The following is a 20,220-nucleotide window of genomic DNA, read 5'->3' on the forward strand; positions in this document are numbered from 1 at the left end:
CTTCTTGTTTTGTTGTGTGAAAATATGACAGTCTGAAGTAGACTCACTCTCGGCGAGGATCCTTTTACTTGTACATTATTGATACGCCTTATTTTGTCTGCCCCAGAGTTTCTCTGGGAACTCTGTTCACATATGCATGGTTGCACGAAAATGTAAAGGCAACCTCACTTGTAAAAACAAAAAAAAGAAAAGAAAAAAGAAGCCCTTATTAACTGCGAATATATGTTCGTGGCCTCGCTGTTCCTCTTTTTTGACAGATAATGTGCCTCGAGTGACCCATTTCCATATGGCCTATAGAAGAAATTCAGCACTCCTTATCTGCAGAAAGCAGACATAGAACTATAAGCCTTGGATTTTCCACTCATGAGTGCCACTTGGTGTGGGAAAATAAACTGTAGATGGGAGCTAAAAGCTAAATATGAATTAACTAAATAATCTAAACACCACAGCATTTTAAGTTTGAAAGGCACATTTATTGTGAATATGTCTCCGTATGTTGGTTACATTGTCCCCGGTGTTGATAGAGAGCCGAGAGATTTAATTCAGGACATGTCGGCAGACTGGAGGATAACACAACGTTGGTAGATGGTGCCATCTAGTGTACAAAAAATGCATATGCAAAGTTTGAGTTTGAGTTTTTAAAAAAATCAACCCATATATTATCTGGAAAAAAATGTATGCAACTCAAAAACTTTAGAGAGAAAATAAAATATTCTGCTTATAATAAGAGCTGCATGGTAAGAAAAGACATGTGAGTTACTTAATAAATTAAACTAACAATGTTGATTACAATTACAACTGATCAGTTAAAAAAGAAAATAAAATAAAAAAACAGAACACAAAAGCCAGTCTGAAATTTTCCAAACAAAAGATCTTGAACCCAAGGTATTTGCCCCATTAAATATGGCATAAAATTCACAGTATTTCAGAAAAAGAACCGGTATGCTCAAGTCAGTCTACAGTTCTTTAATTTTTGTAAACAGTCCTGTTTTGTAAGTCACTGTAAAAATACCAATAAAACATTCCCCAGGCAAAATTAAGACTTCATTAAAACTTCATTCCTTCTGCTTTCAAACGCGAAGGCTGACCGATCTACCACTAGGGGGCGACAAGACTTTACATTCTAAGCCCCAAATGCTCAGAGGATCGATCGATCGATCGATCGATCGATCGATCTATCTATCTATCTATCTATCTATCTATCTATCTATCTATCTATCTATCTATCTATCTATCTATCTATCTATCTATCTATCTATCTATCTATCCTGTACTATGAAGAAATATTATCATAGCTATTGTACTTTGTCACAAAAGGTAATAAGACATTCTTATTTATTTAAAGTTTCAAGTGGAAAAAATAAACAATAACCATTTCATGCTCGAGCTCCTGGTCAGTATTCTGATGTCAGCAGCAAAGGGGTTGTTTGGACAGTGCCAGCAAAAATGGCACAGTATGTGTATTTAATTTGGGTGTGATGCTACTTTTTGCACCAAGATGAGTCTAATACAAGGCAACATAATTGCAGAGAGCAAAGTCAATATTCAGATTTTTGCTGTTAACAAAAATTAAATGTGTGGTAGCCATGTTGGATTTTGAAGTTCTGTGATTTTTACAACTTTGAATTTCGAATATTTTTACCCATGAGAAAATTTTAGCTCATAATTCAACAAAAAATGGCAATGTTTCTCATAAAAATGTTTTTGTTTTATTTTCAGTATAAAACACAAAAATCTGAAAAAGTCCAATTTCTTTTGAGGTGCAGTTTTAAAATGTGGCCTTTATGTTGATACTTTAACAAATGTCTCCTTACGGATGTGCCAACTAGAAAGGAACACCGTTTCACAAGGTCGCCGAATCCACTGTAACACCGGTGTTGTACCGAGAAAAAAAGCCCCCTGTCTGAAACGCACTCGAACGCGCAGGCGCAGTCCTCGCTGCAGTTCACTGCGTTTCCGTAGCCAGCTCGCTACCCGCTGAGCGCTGGCTGGTGAGGCAGCTCTCCGAAGCGATTGATACCCTTCAAATAACGTTAAAGCTTGCCTCCTGAATGGCGGATTAACACGGCTACCGGAAGGGGCACTCTAAATCAATGCTTGTGACTCGGGCGCTTTTAGGGAGTGCGTTGGCAACACCCCCCATAACATGTGAGATGTGCAGAGAAAGATATTAACTGTGCGTTATTTCGGCTAACTAGCTAGCAGCTACCCCCGTCTCAATCCAATTAATGGTAGCTCGCTCGGTCTGTTTTCTTCAAGCGTCGCGTCTGTAACGGGGGGGAAAAAATGAAGAAGTTTAACATAAGGAAGGTGCTGGACGGCTTGACAGCGGCGTCTTCTTCTTCCTCCTCCGCAACTGCTCAGCCTGGTACTCCCAGGGAAAACGATGTTGTCCAGGAGACTCTCCAGTCGGAACATTTTCAGCTGTGCAAGGTATGTCTCCCGTTAGTGAGAGCTGGCAATGACGGGACTGTATGTGTCAGATGACGGCGGCGCGACCAAACGTGAACGTTGTTTTCATCTGTATCAGCACGGCTCAGTGGGTGGAAAACAAAGTGTACAAACAGCATCAAAATCGCCAGGTTTACTGTGAGCTATGGTCGCATTAATGGGGGAATCAATTTTATTCATTGACTGAGTTGTATCCAGCACACCTAACCTTAAATCACTTTCCCTCCTCTGTTTAATCATTATAAATTAGCTCCCCAGTGTTCTACTGCTCTACTTTAGGGTGCACTGTTCACACTGGCTGCTTGTGGATTGTTAAATCCCCTCACAGCATAATATTTCAACAGTCTTTTGTGTTGTGATGAATGTATTTTTTATTTTATTTTATTTTCAGCTGCACTTGGTATAAACTGGTATCTTGTTTTCTCAAGAAAGTAAAACTCCCACTGTAGTGAATGCATCTCTTTATTTGCTAATCCCACGTTCATATGAATGTCTGCTGCATTTCAGCAAAGAAACAGCGGCGACCTTTGTTTGCATTTTCAGTGCATCACCAGGGGGATCTCCTTTAAGCCAACCCCATAAGACTTTCACACACTGCCTTTGCATTTTTTTTAAATATGTTTCACATTTTGTCACATTGAACTCATTTTATTTATTTTAGACCGACACAGAACGTTCCACGGCTGTGAAAATGTTACTTTTTTTCTACTTTTCATCCTCCTTTTGCTGCAGTTGCAGCTGGAAAAGTGGTTTATTTTCTACTACCTTTGCAGAAATTAAAAACCAAAATGTTTGCCCATCCTTGTTTGAAAAAATAACTCACTCAGATTAGATGGAAAGTGACGTTAAACATCAGTTTCTTAATTGGATTTGAATATGGACTTGCAAATATTTTGCAGGGTTTCCCCGGTGCTGAGGGCGCTACGCCGGTCATTCAGCCGCCCGCCATGTTTTTGAGTTAAAAAATGTTTAAAGGTGAGAGGAAATTTGAAAATAGAATTTGATAGTTGTGCATTTTTGGAAGACTGGAAGATTAACACCTAAACATCAACAAAAAAGTCTTAAAAAAAAGTCAATCACTAAAGAAAACTAATAAATTAACAATGCTAAGCCTGGAGGGGGCACAAGAAAAGCCACCAGGTCCACCAGGTCCACCAGGCTCATAGTGCACTGGGGGAAACCCTGAGTTTATCTCAGCCATTTTTGTTTTTTAACAACGTCTCTCTGTTTAGGTTTGTTGTCTTGAACCTGCAACCCACCACCAGGTCTTCTGTGGCCTCTGACAGTGTTTCTCCCTAAACTGCTCTGTATCTAACTTTCATATTTCACATCGCACCCAGCAAAACACACGGATTTGCATAAAATAGCAGAAAGTTCAAGGGATGCTTTTTTTTTTTTTTTTTAAACTACAAAGCACTGTAAACATTGGTATTGTTTCACAGGAGAAGAAAAAAAAAAAAAGAAATAACTTTTTGCTTGCCGTTTTAGGATTTCCTCATTCAATTTGTAAAACCTACTGTTTAGTGTTGGGATTAAATTGAGGGAAGCGGGCTGAGAGACGGGCGTGCCGGCCCACCAGCTCCTTCCGCAGCTGGGAGAAGAGCAGGTCAGTTCCCCAGGTTACGAGGCCGCGGCGTCACCTGTTGCGTAATCCCGCTGCAAGCTGCACAAAGCCGGGCGGCCGGGCAAGGTCCTCAACTTGAAGTAATTGCGTCATAGATCCCCAGTGATGATCATATTTGAGCGGCTGGGCTGCTGAAAAGGTCCTGGGAATAAACCGCAGTTCGAACAATACAAGCGTGCCGAAAAATTACCCCTGCGCAACTGATTTTAGTCTCCGCTACGCCCCCTGTTTTAGCTCTGCTGTTTAAATTTAGTGTAATCTGTTAGACAAATGGGGCAAACGGTTCACATTGATGGATTATGTAGCTTTGGGGATCGTCATAATATATATTTTTCCCCTCCACAAGCCATTTCTGGACTGTGTGGGAGATGATAGATTATGCCGACCAGATGTCTGATATAAATTATGCTTTCTCCTGCAGACCGTGCGTCATGGCTTTCCATATCAACCGTCCTCGATGGCTTATGACCCCGTGCAGAAAATCCTGGCCGTCGGGACTCAGACCGGAGCTTTGAGGCTGTATCCTTCTTTTTGTTTCTTTGTTTTTGTTTCACGAGAGGAATTGAAAAGTGCTAAATAAGGAAAGCAACTGTTAAACAGTACAGTGGCATCTCAAGTTCCTGACACAAGGAATCCAGCCTTCGACATTCCACGGAATAAGGTGGGGATTCACCGTCGTGGCTGACGGAATGAAAAAAAAAGATCACACACATGCTTGGGTCGCATTGCTCCACAGCTGGTAGTGCTCTTGGAGCAGCCGGGCCTAATTAGCGGTAACTGTGCAGTTGCATGAACCAACCCCCCCCCCCACTCTCTCTCACCCTCTCCCACCCAATAACCCCCTCCTCCACCATATGTTATGGAGCCAACCTCAACGGCTGTGCTGCCCAGTCTGTGCCAGGATGCCACTTCATATGTGCTGTAAACAGAACCGGACTTGCACCACAAACCAACACACGCAATCATTTGTGCTTTCGGGTTGTTGCCGAGGAATTCTGTTTTTTTGGGGGGTTTTTTGTTGACTAATTACTGATTCTCACTGACTTTCTACACCTACTGCTTGTCCACTGGGTCGAGGCGTTAGCACGCTAACTTTGGTCTTCCCTTCGTGATGATGCCCTAATCAGGGAGGCCCCTCTGCTTAGCTTAGATTTTCATTAGACCTGACTCCGTCCTGGTCTTTATCCACTCATCAGATTAAGAGAGTGTTTTGTTTCCGCGTGGCAACACACACACGCGCGCAGCTACTATGTTGCACCTCTTGGTGGAAGGTGAAGCTGATGGGATTACTGTCACTCAGGCAATTGGTCCATTTATCAAAAAGACGCGCTTTATCGATCCGCCTCGTCGGCGCTGGAGTTTGGAAACGCTCGCACGGCTCAGAAGACATGAGCCCGACGAGGCATCTACAAGCAATAAATGTCTGCTTTTACAAGACCTGTCTCCGCTACAGTGTTTTAATCAGTGGGTTACTGTAGACGGTTTCCTGCGCTTTACAGAGCTCGTTTGTGGTCGGAGGTGGCGTTGGATATCTAGAACTCTTCCATATGTTTGTAGACAGCAGGCACAGACTGATTGTCATTATCGAGGTACGGTTTAAAGGCATAAAGCAGTTGTGGTTTGAAAACCGCAGATATTTTTAGAGATGAGCAGATCGGGGTCTTCCTGCCTACTACGTACCACATCTTTTTTTTAAATTTCCTTTTGAATGTGTCAAATGCCTAAATGGAAGAAAAAGGTGCAATTGGTCCAAATCTGAAATGACCTCAAAGAGAACCAGGCAAATGTTTTGGCTGAGGGAAGTCTGACCAGTGCTCTTCTGTGCTTGATGTAGGGAAGCAAAAAGGCACTTTAGAAGGAAACTCCTCCGCAAACCTGCCCCCGAAATCTGCTCCTAAAAGATGCTTAAGTTACCAACTCAGACAAAGTTCAGGTACTTGGTCAGTAATTACTTTGGTGTTTTCCAAACTTCAGACAGGCTTTATAAGTTTGCACGATCCAACAGGGTCCACTGACCCTGACTATTTTTTTGTGTGTGTGTGGTGGTTTCTGGATCTGATGGTCTGACAGGACAACCCTGTCTGACCGTGACATTTGCTGCACTCTTCTTAACTCTTCGTGCTAAGACCGTTGCATGACTAATTTACCTAGCTAATGTCACCTACTCTATGAGGAACAGAAAGGTAACATTCTGCACAACGAAGACAAATTTAGTGTGATTATTCCATTGTTCTGCTTAATTCTATGTGTCATCAAAATAATGGAAAAGGAATCCGTTTATCTCAAAGATTCCCAGTTTTGTAATTGATTATCATAATGTGAAATTCTCACCATGGTCGGAAGGCAGTGCAGAAAAGCCTGTATTCTGCAAGTTTGTGTTGGGTCAGGTGGCTGGTCACGCTAGAACTCAAGTCCGCTTTCGAAGCAGAAATGTGTCACAGCGTCAGCCAACTTCTTTGTTACTTTGTTCGCATTTGGACCCTGCGTGCTTTTGAAGTGGCTGTGGAAAACAGTTCTTCTCTTCCACATGTTGAGTTGCAAAATAAAGAAAACTTCCCACTCAGATGATAAATGATTTAACTTCCTGAGAAAAGCAGCTGATGGTGATATCTGTGGCTTACTGAATGGGGAAGTCTTCATGTTAAGGAGGGATGACTGAAGTGTGTAAACTCCACAGGGACAGTGAGGAGAGACTGTAAATTCTGTTTCGGTTTGACAGAGTTCATTGTTTCCAATTCATTTCCGCACTGTAGGTTTTTCATATTTGTTTGAATCCATGATTGAATTATCATATGTACAACATAGGGCTGTAGATTGTCATTCTTCATTCATATGTTGGGAAAATATTGATCTAAAGCTGCCGGCAGGAGACGACAACTCCTCATAATGGGAATAATTTCCATGTTTTGATGTTTAATAATTTATTTGAACTAATTTTCTGGAATTAGATATGCAACACACAGTAGCTCTAATTTAGTTTTTGTTTTTACCAGGACTTATGTGCACATTCAGTTTCAGATATATACATACATTGACTTTTACATCATTTATGAAGACGTGATGACATTTTCAGAATGCCTTTGTACTTGACAAGGCCAACGCCTATTAATTTTGAGGCTTGTGGTTCCTCTATACCAGCATAAAAAATACTGATTTGACCAGACCTTAGAACAATGTAGAAGTCCCAGGGAATGGATTGAATAGCATCTAAATTTCAATGGAATAATCTAAAAGTAGCACTACTATAAAATCATTCAATTTATCATATCAACAGCTAGATGGTAGATACAGAGCAAAGATACCAGGCACATTAAAGCTGGTTTTAGAGTGGATTAAGCAGATTTACATTTCTGTCCTCAACTCTAGCTTGGACCGTGTTAAAAAGCCATGCCCGGTCCATTAAGACAGCCAATTGAAAATAATTTATTGTTTTTGAAATAGTTGGACCCTATCCAGACAGGAGCTTGTTGATGGATGCCTCATGTGGTCAAAAAGTCTCTTTTAAGGACCATTTGACAGGATAAATGTATTTAGTGGGGGCTGGCTACTAGGAAAAAAAACACCCCAAAAAACATATGTGGTTTTGAAAACCATGCATTTTTCTCCGTCATGCTGCTCCTACAGTTTTGAATTCTTTCAGTAAAATAGCAGAGAACTTTCCGGAGGCAGCAGAGTTTAGCGCAGACGTCCGTCTTGTCTTGGTTTTAGCGAGCTAACGTCTCGGTTACTCTCAATCCACGGCCACCAGAGATTATGACTAGCTTCTTCGAAAACTGTAAACTAAAGCAAGACACTTTTTACTGTTATTGAGGCCATGCTGTTCAGAAAGTAAAAATGTTTATGCTAAAAGTCAAGAGCAGTATGTGCGTTAACCAGAGTAGAGGCTAGCTAACAGACCCTTGCTAACTAGCCAGATATTAGCTTTCAGTGTTGATTCATTAACGGAATTTATCAAAGGGAAGAATGGCAACAAGCATCCTTACTTAGTGCTTCTAACAAATACAACAGATGTTTATTTCATGTTTTGCTCTAGTCTTTTGCCACTGTGTACATCCGTTCATTCTTACTTCATTTTTATTTATTTTTTTGCTTATCATTCCCCACAATATTAGCATCACAAAGTCTGTTCCAGAATATTCAGTATTTGGTGACTCTTGTTGCTTAACGTAGCACGAAATGTTACTTAAGATGTTTTGGTTACTTAATTAAGAAACTGCAGCTAAGTTATTTCATTACCAAAAATGGCAGACGTAGACAGAACAACTTACTCAATAATAATAATAATAATAATAATAATAATAATAATAATAATAATAACAATAATAATAATAATAAAAGATCATGTTGAAGGGGAAAAATCTGAATACATTTTATGTTTTTCTCTGAACAGCTTATCTGGGTTCTGTTTACAAAAACCCAGAGCAAAAAGACATCTACTCTGTTTAGCGAAGTATCTGTTTACTTCCTACAAGTCCTATCTTAATATCACAACATGCACCAACATTACCGCATGCTTTCCTGATATTGTGCAGCCCTGTCAGCGACATTATTATATATAGTGATATTATTTCAGCTGCAGCATTGTAGTCATTTTTGGTTTATGGATATATCAAAGCCTAACCTGCATCATTACATTGTAGTATGTTGCATCCTCAAATCAATGGCTTAGAGAAATTATTGGTCTAAAACTATAGACTGTTTCATATCGCAACATGATTAAACAGAATCTTGCAGATTAGTCCTTTGCTAAGAATGGAAATGATACGAAACTCATGCAAGAGCTTTGGTGCTCAACACGTTTTTACCCAGTGAAAAAAAAAAACAACAGTAGATATTAGAGTGATGTGTTACTGCCACAGTATTGTCATTAACTCAACAAGCTGAGAAACTGACTTTGAAACTATGATTTCTGTTCAGGGATTAAATCCTCCCGAGTTTACCAAAATAAAAATACAATTCAAACCACTGGGGGTTGATGTACGTCTCGCAGCAGATGGAAGATGGACTCTTTACTTTTGCAACTTATTGGGGGTTTACTTTGTCTTTGCCATTTGAGAAAAACAGAACATTTTTAAACATGTCTTATTAATCCAGCAGTGCAACCCATGCACCGCTTAGTGAGGAGGAATTTTTAGAATGTTTTGCTTTCCTCCCACCAAGATATTATGTTTAAATGGGAAATTACAAGGTTAATAGTGAGACCAGGGGTTGTTTTCTTATATGCGCCTGTGTTTTTAAAATCCTAAAAAGTACAAATACACTCCGTAGTTTGTACTTTGGCTTTAAACGATGATAGGAAGGAAGTTTGAAAAGAGTGCTGCCTTTGCTCACCAGCGTGATAAAATCTAGTTTTGAGGTTTTGTCTTAGTAATTTCCTGCTCTTCTAGAAAGTGGCTTTGCTCTGCAGCACTATTAACCTACATTAAAACAGAAACAGGTTAAACTAGTACGTTACATGCTTTTCAGCGCGCAGAAGGACGGCCGGCGCTAAGCTGCAATGTAAGCCCTGTGGCCTATGAAGCAACCTCTCACGTTGCCACAAACATCCTCGTTATTTAAACTACTCCTCTGCTCTTATTTAAATTTTCCCTGAGGATATAAAACTCCTCCTCCTCCGCTCCGGACTGAGTACGGCAGGATTCCCATTAATAATCCTGACAGCTAACCGGGAGCTAAAACCAAACGGGAGAGGTCAAGGGTCAAGACGAGATCTGCTGGCAGCAGCTCTGAACTGGCGCCAGCTTAAAAGTCTAGAAGTCTGTGTTTGCCTCTCTGCTTGTGCAGAAGGGATGCCTAACGCTGAGTAGTGTGTTCTGTAACCGTCTCCTGCCACCCCACCTTAGTTTGTTTAAGGAGCCGAGGGCTTGTTTGATCGCAGCTCAGTTAGATCGGCCCGCACGGTTCTAGCCGTCGCTGCTTAAACACCACGAAGGGCTGAAGGTGCCACGGTCCAGGAACAAACTGATTAAGTTTTTATGTAAATACATGTTGTTCCAATAAAGCTGTAAAAAAAAAGTCATTAACTAAATAAGTAAACACTTAAAATTCCTAGAAAGCTCTCTAGAGAGCTTTCTACACGGTGACATAATTTCCTGTATTTAACATCCAGCTCTTAAGTCAATTATAGAAATGCAACCACACAACATTTTGAATGTTTTTCTTTGTCTGAACTCGTCAAAAGTTTCGATATGTTTTGTATGTTCTTCCTATCATATTTGTTTTCTGGTGGAAACAAATGCGCACACACACACCTTCTAATGTCCATCTGTTGTCTATATTTGCTTATTCTTGGATCATAGGATGTAGTTGATCATCATTTAAGTGTTTTTTGTTATTTAATTCAAATATTCTGTGTTAGAGTCCACCATGAAATAGCTAAACCTTTCACATTTTCATAGAGACGAATATTTTATTTGCTATCTGGTAGATCAACCAATGGCGGCCTTGGTTGTAGCATCGCTAACTTCATCCATTCACTTTGATTAGTAGCGCAGACAGAAAAATTAAAACACATATCACATGTACATTTCAATGAATATTTTTTATATTATTGATTAATTTAGAAAATTTATAATGATACCTTAAGCATTTTGTTACCAATTCTAAATTACTTTGTTCAATAAAATATCAATCCAAAACAATAATCTAGCAGAGAAAAATGAAACACAAACATTTACTCATCATTACATATTCTAATATGTAATGAATTCAAAATTTAAATGTAAATAACTAGACATACATCTGTGTATATTTGCTTTTACAAATGAATTTTTAAAATGTATTTTCATTTATGAAGTGTTTATTGGATTCCTTGGATCTTTTTGAGCACAAATCCTGACCAAAAATGATTTTCTTGTATATCACACCAACAAAATACTTTGTTTTCACAACCATATCAGTCCAGAGCTGCTCTGTATGATTGGATCTCACACCGTTTCCCCCCGTACTGTTGTGAAAGCTTTCACAGACCAGTTTTACCAAACACAGATTGAAACAGAAACAGCACATTAAAACAGAGACGTGTTAAGCAAGTCTCTCTGACGTCACAGCTAGCAGTTCTCTCTCTCCCTGGTTTTATTGGTACATTTGTGGTTTCCCTGGTTTATTGTTCTTCTCAGGCTCTTTTCAGAAGAAGTTACATTTTAAACAGAGCCTTTTTGTGTATTCAGGATCCATCCCACTCCCATCCCTGCATCACCTTTGTTGGCAACTCTTCCTTACTTTTCTTTGACTGAGCCAACTTTTAGGTTCGGCCGTGCGGGTGTGGAGTGCTACTGTCAGCATGAGAGCGGGGCTGCTGTCATCCAGCTCCAGTTCCTCATCAATGAGGTGCGTTGTCATCGCCGCTGCATTGCACTCAATGCTCTTTTTTTTTTTTTGTTACTTCTTCTCTCAGTCAATCCATCTCTTGTCTCTTTATCTCTTTTCCATTTTCTTTTTACAGTAGCCCCTGTAAATAGTGCTTTTAAACCTCGATTAAGCAGGACGGCTGCTGATACAACCTCTCCTGTTATGTTTTGTAAACATAAAACAGTGAGGGAAGCCAAGCCATGTGAGCTGAATGCTAAACATCCCTCTGTTTGTCAATGTCTCCACAGGGGGCGCTGGTGAGTGCCTTAGCTGATGACAGCATCCATCTGTGGAACCTGAGGCAAAAAATTCCAGCTATCCTGCATTCTCTCAAGTTTAACCGGGAGAGGTACAGAAACGTTTTCCTCCGCGCAATGTAAACAAAACTTAGCTGCAGCAATCACGGCCTTCTTCGTTCATAAAGCTTTGTGATACCCTGGCAGTAATTTTATGCCTTATTTCAAGTTCCTTGTTTGAAAACTTCAACATGCAGCGACTTTGATATTTTCTGCTACGTGTTGAGTCACACACCAGTCCCTCCAGAATGTTGTGACATTGCGATTGCAACTATTGATGAAATCAGTTGAAAATTTTGCAGTCATCGCACCTTTTTCGCAAGATCTGACCAGTCACCTTGCTTTCTGTGTTTACTTCTTTTCTGGCCAATAACGGCAAGGCTGCTGAATTTTGACCAATAGGCTTAGGCCTCTTCTAATTTAACTTCCTGTTTCACGACGTCGCTTGAAAGACGAGCCTGCAAGCTGCAGGATGTAAACCGCAACATTTGTCATCTTTTAAACATTTTTTTGTTTATGTTTTTGCAGAAACCATTTTGAGATGTTTTGTAGGATTTGGTAACACTGTCTGTACAGTTAATTTTCACTTAAATGACCAATATTTAAGTGAAATTATGTCTCAGGACATAACTTTATGTTTATTAAGGTCCTTGAAAATATTATTTTCACTTCAACTACTGTATTTTCTGGATTTTTTTTTCATAATTTCGCTTTGGCTGGTGACTTGTACACCAGAAAAATTCGGTGATAACTGTTAAAATTCAGTTTTTTTCTTTTTGGTAAAGTTACGTGCATCAATTGAAACTTTTTTGTACTGTAAGATCATGTTATGTCAAAACGGTAGCTTAAAACATTGCAACTTTGGCCGCAACCTTTTGAAAGAAATAAGCAATGTTAGGCTGCAACAATCACAAGAAAACATCTTAACATCCTGGTGGGACTGACGTATGGTTGAGTCTTTTATCTCTAGCACTTTGTATTTATATGTTTAGCTTATTTTTATGCTTTTCATTGTGAACCTGAAGCTTATTTTCCAAATGTTATATGGAAGTTGTTTCTAATATTTAAAAAGTAACATCTTGCTGTGTTTCTACCACAGCTTCCCAGGTTGGCAACCATCCACCTCAAACACTATTTCTCGTTGTTTTGCTGCATCTTTTAAAATTCCCATGGTCATTGAAAGCCCCGTGAGACGTAAACGGAGACGGCAGAGGGGATGCTGCGTTTAAAAACGCAGCATCTGCACAATAAGTACATCCTATACTGTAAAAGTGATGTGCGGCCCGGTGCATCCTCTGCCCCGGTCAAGAAAAGACAGCAGTATTTATTCTGCTACTCCTCCCCGCTGAGTTATAAATAGTACGGGTTCATTAGTGTGACACAGTGCAAGGCCTTTGTAATTAAATTCTAGTCATTCAACGCTCCTTCCAGTTGGACCAGCGTGATTAGGGACAAGCGGGGGCCTTTTGATGGCTCTGACTCATGGGATAATGAAAAGCCTGCTGCTGATGCATCCTGATCTCTTGCAGAATCACATACTGCCACCTGCCCTTCCAGAGCAAATGGCTGTACATCGGCACAGAGCGAGGAAACATCCACATCGTCAACGTGGAGTCCTTCACCCTCTCAGGCTATGTCATCATGTGGAACAAAGCCATCGAATTGTGAGTCTGTACTCCGCCACGTCCTTCTCTCCTCCTCACCCTTTTGTCCTATTTGCATATCTCGCTGTCGCACCGGTGCAGCCGACACTCAACCAGGAAACTCCATGATGCAGAGGAATGTGGCTGGCTGTGCAGTCGCTGATATTGTGTCCTGTAGAGCTGATAATGCCGTAGCGCTGATCAAGTGTGGCTGCGGCATAGGGGTGGTGATTATGCTGTGCCAGGACTTGATGTGGAGACTCCTGGAGGTGTTTGCTGCCTGATTTGACAGATCATGACAGGAAGTGCCCTCTTGATAACCCCAGTGACCTAATTCTGTGACCCAAACACTCATTGTGTTGATCACAGGTTTACATCCTATCCTTTACTCTTTTTTTTTTTTTTTTTAAAGTGACTTTTGACAACCCAAAGTTTCCTGTAGGATTTTTGTGACACGACGCTGCTGATTAAATACCAAAATCAGGAAGCTTTCAAATTGCATCTGAAACATTTACTGACGAAGGTAAAACTATATTAAATAGATTAGGATCAATTTCACAGCCTTGAACTGAAAAATGATTTTTATATTCAACTTAACCTTCCTTAGCTATCTTTCTTCCGCCTTTTCTCTCCCTCTACTTCGGACTGTCATCTCTGGTTTTGCTTCGCATCGCAGACAGACATGCAGGAGCCGATTTTGTTGGTGTTTCAAACTAAAGTGAATTTTAACGGTTCGTGTGACAACTTTTATTTCTTCTGCCGCCATCGATTACACGGAGATGGTGTTATTTTTGAGATTAAATTCAAGTATGTTAATTTTACAAATGAATTTTACCAGAACCCTGCAGCGTTCTGGTCAAATTTGATCTCGGTCCTGGTAAATTCACAATCGGAAAAGCTCCAGAAAAATGAAAACTTGGGCCTGTAGAAGTTCTTTTCAAGTAATTCCCCTCCACCCCCAGCCTGCCCACAAGCGAGCTAAAAAAAAAATTGATTTTTAGACTGTGACTGGCAGCCGAAATGAGTAGCAGACACCGAGGTGTGTGTTTGAGTGCGAGGCTGCAGGTGAAATCCGATAAATTGCTGCTTTAGATCTCGGAGTTGAAAGTGTCAGAGCAAAGTGTGCCATCCGTGAAGGAAACAGCCACTGAAGATGGGAAATGATTTTTGCCTCGCCGCTTGTGAAAATGGAAAAGAGAAGATGTAGTGTGAAATGTGAAAGATAATTCACAGTCATTTCTTTGTAAAAGGCTTGTCAGATCTCTGACAGAAATGTCTCTTTCTGGGCTTTTTAGCTCCGTGGCTCGCCTCTCTTTTCTTATGCTGCTACTTATTAAGTGAAGGAGCCCTGCTAGTAAGATAATTACAAAGTTCTAACGTCTCTTCATGTTTGGGAAAGTTGATAGTTCTGACATAAACTTGCAGTTTTGCCTCTTTGCACCATTGCATTTGACTTGGATTACCACTGTTGACTTATATTTAAAGAGTGGAGCTGCGAGTTTAAATAAACGGGGTCAATTGAAATATTCCTTAAGCTATGTGAGTAATTATGTCCGTTGTTTTTTAAGATTGTGATTTGACATGTTAAGATTTGTCGAAGGTGTCAGCATCCCGTTAAAGATGCACACTCCTTTAATCTCCCGTGGCGACCATTCAGCTGTGTAAAACGACAGGGTGGACTTAGCTCCGCCTTCGACAGCGAAGCTCCTCCTTGGACCCGCAGTTTCCTCACAGAGCGTCAGTCAATTTTCTTTTAAGTCACATTTGATAAATTTAGCATTTTTATAACAACAGTTGTAAAAATGGCACTATGTAGCAGGAGAATACATAATATTTTAATTTAAAAAAAGAGTTTTGTGAACCTATGCAATTGCACATGTATGCACAGTTTAAGATTTGTTTTATGCATAATGTCCATTATTTGCCTTGGCTCATTAAAAGACTGATATTTATTGCATTCATTTCTCATTCATTTTGCATTTGATGCACATTTCTCATAAGAAGAATGCCATCTAGCCTCTGAAGTTTATCAATTAAATCAAGCACTATTTAATTTTAGGCCTTATTTTAGCGCATGAACCCCACTTTCTTAGTCAGAACATTTATTTCAACTTTCCAAAACAATTTCCTAAACTGGCAAAACATCCAGCATATGTAATGTTTATCTCAGAAGAAATATAAATAAAAAATTGCAATATCTTTTTTTTTTTTTTTTTCCCAATCTCTTGCAGCTCCAATAAGTGACGGCAGAATTGCTACTTGTGCAAAGACAGAACTTTTGTGTGCAGCCGTCCAAATCCTGAAAACCAGAGGTGGGCGTATAATCGCCGGAGCCTTCAATCAGCAGCTATCTTAATGAATCCGCAGCGGAGATTGCTTTTCACTTACAGAGAACTGAAGGCACAACAAGCCACAAACAGGCTGCAGCCCTTCAAGCATTTCATTAAGGAACCTTATTATCCATAAACACCAAAGCCTCTGCTTAATAACGGATTCTCATGTAAAGTCTGAAAAATCACACTTTTTATTCTTTTATTTTTTTTTAGTCAGAAGCTAAGAATCAGTCGTGTTTCGAATGCGGTTCGGACTCATTTACGACAGCGTGCAGACACTTTTTTCCAGGTAGCGTGTGCCGCCTGCGTGCTTTCATCGTGTCAGCTGCCTGTTTATGCCGAATCCTCATTAGGCGGCGGCTGGAGTTCATCTTCTGGTCTTTCTCTTGTTTTTACTCACTGCGACATCTCTGTCTGTGTTGACTCATCAGCAGCAATGAGATCATTAGCCATCGGAGCCAGACCACACTCAGAGGCAGCAACGCGTTCTTTAGGCCAAATCTTCGCTTTCCTCCGTGCCCCTCACTCCGTTGCCTCGGTGATCCTGTCTCCACGCAGCATAATCTCCCACAGACCCCCCATATTCGGTCTGTTTCCCTCTCTTGTGTCATGTCTCTTTCTGTAGTCCACTGGTGCTTTTTTTTTTTTTTTTTTCTTACCAGTATATTTTGTTTTACCTTTGTGCGAGCCAGTCAGTGTTGCTCGTTATTTTTTATTTTTTTCCTTCACCTAATTGCCTCATTATCTGAACTAGGCTTATGAAAGCTGCCACAGTTTCTCTGTCAGTGTCTGGCTCTAAAATGTAAGATGCACATCATGTCTGACCATGCTTCAAAATGTTCGAAGATTGCTTTAAAATGCACGCCGCCGTTCTGTTGCAGATCCACCAAGACACACCCAGGGCCTGTTGTGCACATTAGTGATAACCCCATGGACGAGGGCAAGGTAATGTATAAATTAAACCACCCATCAATTTAAAAGTGTGTCCAAGTCTATTTTATCTTAATATCTGTGTGTATTCTGTATATTTATAATTATGTGTAGTTTTTCCATCATTTTCATTCATTTCTTGGTAATTGAATTGCATAAAACCAGCTTTCTGGATATAAGAAGGAATTGTATAGATTTTTTTTTGTTTTGTTTTGTATTTCGGGATACATATTTTTGACTTGTTTTACTGTTGTGCAGCACTTGGGTCTTAAGTATGTTTTGTAAATAATCTGACATTGACAGTTTTTAGCGTGCAATAAATGCTGTAGCGCTCCTAACAATTAGTTGTAAATCATAACATTTTTATTAAAACACTTTAAATGTTTTTTGGGAAATTTTTCCTAAAACTGTTCTTACCCCCTGACCCCCCAAGTCAAATAATAGCATACTTTATTACTTTTCATGTCCTCAACTCTAATGGTGCATTTGTGGAACTCCAGGGATGAAATCGAGTTTAATTTTGCTTTTTCTCTTCTCCTTCCAGCTTCTGATTGGATTTGAGTGTGGGGTCGTGGTGTTGTGGGATTTGAAGTCCAAGAAAGCTGACTACCGCTACAATTATGATGAGGTAAGGCATTTCCTTTCACTTTCACTCAGTTCTTGTGAGCGAACCGGTTCGGTCCGGGGGTTCTGCCTCCCAAAGCGTGTTTGGACTTGTTTCGTTTCCGTCCGAACAACAGCTCCCAAATAGTTTGAGTCACAAAACCTGAAAGAGCTGCTTGTCAGTGGAAAGGCTAATGGAAAATAAAACAAGATTGGAAATCCTTGAGCAAACGGCATAAGAGCTAATTACCTCCCTTTGTAATGACCAACAGGCTTCTACATCAACACACATCATGGTGTGTTGATGTAAACACACATCAAGGTGTGTGTTTCAATGTTTTGTTTCATAACTCCGACAAACCTCGACGTATTCTTATGTATTTTGTGTAATAAACCAGCACAAAGAAGTCTTTAAATGTGGCGTACAAGGGCAACCATACTTGACTTTCAGGTTTTTGGTAGTGTTGATGTTTTTTCCAGTGTGCTGTGAGTTTGTATTTAGCCCCCTTTACTCTGACGCCCCTACGTGAAAATATAGTTCAACCAATTTCCTGATTAGCTAAGAGTTAACCTCTTAAGTAATTTAATTTCAGTCTAAATCCAGATATTGGAGAACATTAGTGAAAATCATCTTGAAGACGTTATTTTCTAAGTTTTATCACTGAGATACATAGTTTTTAATATCCGTTTTCTGATTTTATTTGTCTAAAAAAAAAAATTATCCATTTTTGTGTTCCTCTAAAGCCACTTTTTTGTGGATGTAGTGTTATCAAATGTAAGAAATGTGGGAGTCTGGTTACTTTTGCAACGAACTGTATGCAAGAAGATGTCCACCACCACTTATAAAAATGCAGTAAGCGCCTATAGAGAACCTAATTCTGACTTTCCATTTGGTGGTGCACAATGTTACACATCCTATCGATGTGTCTCTGTGTCTCTCAGGCGATCCACTCAGTTGCTTGGCACCACGAGGGGAAACAGTTTGTCTGCAGCCACTCCGATGGCACTCTGACCACGTGGAATATACGCGCCCCAGCCAAGCCTGCACAGATCATCACGCCACATGGTAGGAGCTGTCGCACACACACACACACACACACGCATACACTCACATGACATGCAGCGAGGCATTTTATGTGTTGAGAGCGTCGATTCTATGAAGTTCTGAAACGGCTCCTCCTGGCTTCTAACAGGAAAGCAGCCTAAGGATGGAAAAAAGCCAGAGCCGTGCAAGCCTATCCTAAAAGTGGAGTACAAAACTACAAGAGCTGGGTAAGTGTGATGGCAGAAATCTCCCACCCTTCCTTTGTCTGCTCGCGCCTGGATCCATATCCTGTGTTCAGAGGCGCCTTTCCTGTTGTTCTGCACAAACCAAACACATCAGTTTGGAGGACGGCGTACTTACTGTAGATGGAAAGCTGGAAAGGTGCCTATCATCAGCGTTTGTGCTCTCAGAGGTTGTGTTTTGATTATGTAATGAATGATGTTTCCTTATGATTAGCTGTCACATGCTTTATGGTAGCCGTGTTGTGATCACTTTTATTGGAGAAGTGGTTTAGTAAAGCAGAAAGTCAAGGAATTCTTAAAAAGTCTTAAATTCATCCAGCTGAAATTGAGGCCTTGAAATGTCTTAAAATGACATTTCATTTTAAGACATTTAAAATGAAATGTCTTAAAATGTCTTAAATTCCTTCTTTTTTTTTTGTTGGTCTTAAATACATTGATCACAGGTCTTAAATGTAACTATTTAACGTTTTAATCTTGTATATACTATGTAGTTTTCTTTTTTCTCAAGGGAACTGCTAAACTTTGAGTTGTGCACAGACATCTTCACAGTGTTTTGTGACTCAATGTTGTTGTGGCTACCGGTAACTAGCTGGTAATATACCTTTGCTTTCTAGCTAGTCAGTTAGCTTTTTTTTTTTTTTTACATCCATCATGTGTATGTGCGAACCTATCTCCAGTTGGCTGGATGATGTTCATCTTAGCCACTGGCTCACTTCTGTTCCCAATCCATGCAATTTATTTATTTGTGATTTTCCTTTGTTTTCTATCTATCTATCAGGTCTTAAATTTCGTTCATAATGGTTTTAAAAAGGTCTTTAAAAGTCTTAAGCTTAAGTTGGTCAAGCATGTAAAAACCCTTTAAAGAGGAAATGGACACTTTGCTATGTCAAGGTCAAAAAGTAAAAAAGAAAACATGAACATCCTCACAGAAAGTGATCTAGTTATCTCACTTTTTTCCTCAGGTATTTGAGAACAGGGATTAATTAGTTGTTATGATTAAAAAGTAGGATTTTTCTGAAAAAGGGGGCCAGACACTCTCAGGAGAAGGTGCAACAGTAAATTTTGTCCCTCCTCACCCAGTTACCACTGACACGACCTGGTCCTTTTAATATTTACAATAGTCCTACTCTGACTGAGCGAGCCGTAAAGTTCTTTGTGCTTTCGCCGTTACCAGGGACCCGTTCATGGTTCTGTCCGGAGGGCTGTCGTACGACACAGTGGGGAGGAGAGCCTGTTTGACCGTGATGCACGGGAAGAGCACTGCCGTCCTGGAGATGGACTATCCCATTGTAGATTTCATAACGCTCTGCGAAACTCCATATCCAAACGGTGAGTCGTGAAGGCTGTCCGCAGCAGACTTGCTTCATTTCCATTAAAAGTCACAGAACTTCAAGCATTTATGTTCATATTTTGCTCTCATTCTTGCCAGACTTTCAGGAGCCTTACGCTGTGGTGGTCCTCCTCGAGAAGGATTTAGTTGTAATAGATCTTGGACAAATTGGGTAATAATTTACTGTCTTTAAATGTAAAAGAAAAAAAAGAAATTGTTGTATTCCAAGAATGTGTATAATTTGCCTCTGTGTTTGATATAAGAACACAAAGGACATGTTTCGAGGATCCATTATGATACTTTTGACTTTAACTAATGACTTATGTGTACTGTTGAATAAGTTCAACAAAAAGTCTTTGCCGTAACAAGACTA

General features: G+C 40.0%; 1 protein-coding gene across 9 annotated transcripts in view; it reads left to right on the forward strand.

The window, feature by feature from the left end:
* The first annotated feature begins 1,921 nt into the window (after window positions 1-1,921).
* Window positions 1,922-20,220, forward strand: part of stxbp5b (syntaxin binding protein 5b (tomosyn)) — a 36,959-nt gene continuing 18,660 nt past the window's right edge. For 4 of the 9 annotated variants that reach the window (XM_044143799.1, XM_044143800.1, XM_044143798.1 and 1 more), the window contains exons 1-11: window positions 1,927-2,433; window positions 4,497-4,594; window positions 11,323-11,404; window positions 11,674-11,774; window positions 13,251-13,385; window positions 16,579-16,642; window positions 17,172-17,255; window positions 18,173-18,296; window positions 18,424-18,502; window positions 19,692-19,846; window positions 19,947-20,019. In XM_044143799.1, coding sequence (XP_043999734.1) covers window positions 2,287-2,433; window positions 4,497-4,594; window positions 11,323-11,404; window positions 11,674-11,774; window positions 13,251-13,385; window positions 16,579-16,642; window positions 17,172-17,255; window positions 18,173-18,296; window positions 18,424-18,502; window positions 19,692-19,846; window positions 19,947-20,019 — 1,142 coding nt within the window. In that variant the 5' untranslated portion in view covers window positions 1,927-2,286. Of the gene's footprint in view, window positions 2,434-4,496; window positions 4,595-11,322; window positions 11,405-11,673; window positions 11,775-13,250; window positions 13,386-16,578; window positions 16,643-17,171; window positions 17,256-18,172; window positions 18,297-18,423; window positions 18,503-19,691; window positions 19,847-19,946; window positions 20,020-20,220 lie in introns of all 9 variants that reach the window. The other 5 variants (XM_044143793.1, XM_044143794.1, XM_044143797.1 and 2 more) reach the window with 3 other exon arrangements.

The sequence above is a fragment of the Gambusia affinis genome, linkage group LG16, assembly GCF_019740435.1.
Source record: "Gambusia affinis linkage group LG16, SWU_Gaff_1.0, whole genome shotgun sequence".
In the NCBI taxonomy this organism is placed as follows: domain Eukaryota; kingdom Metazoa; phylum Chordata; class Actinopteri; order Cyprinodontiformes; family Poeciliidae; genus Gambusia; species Gambusia affinis.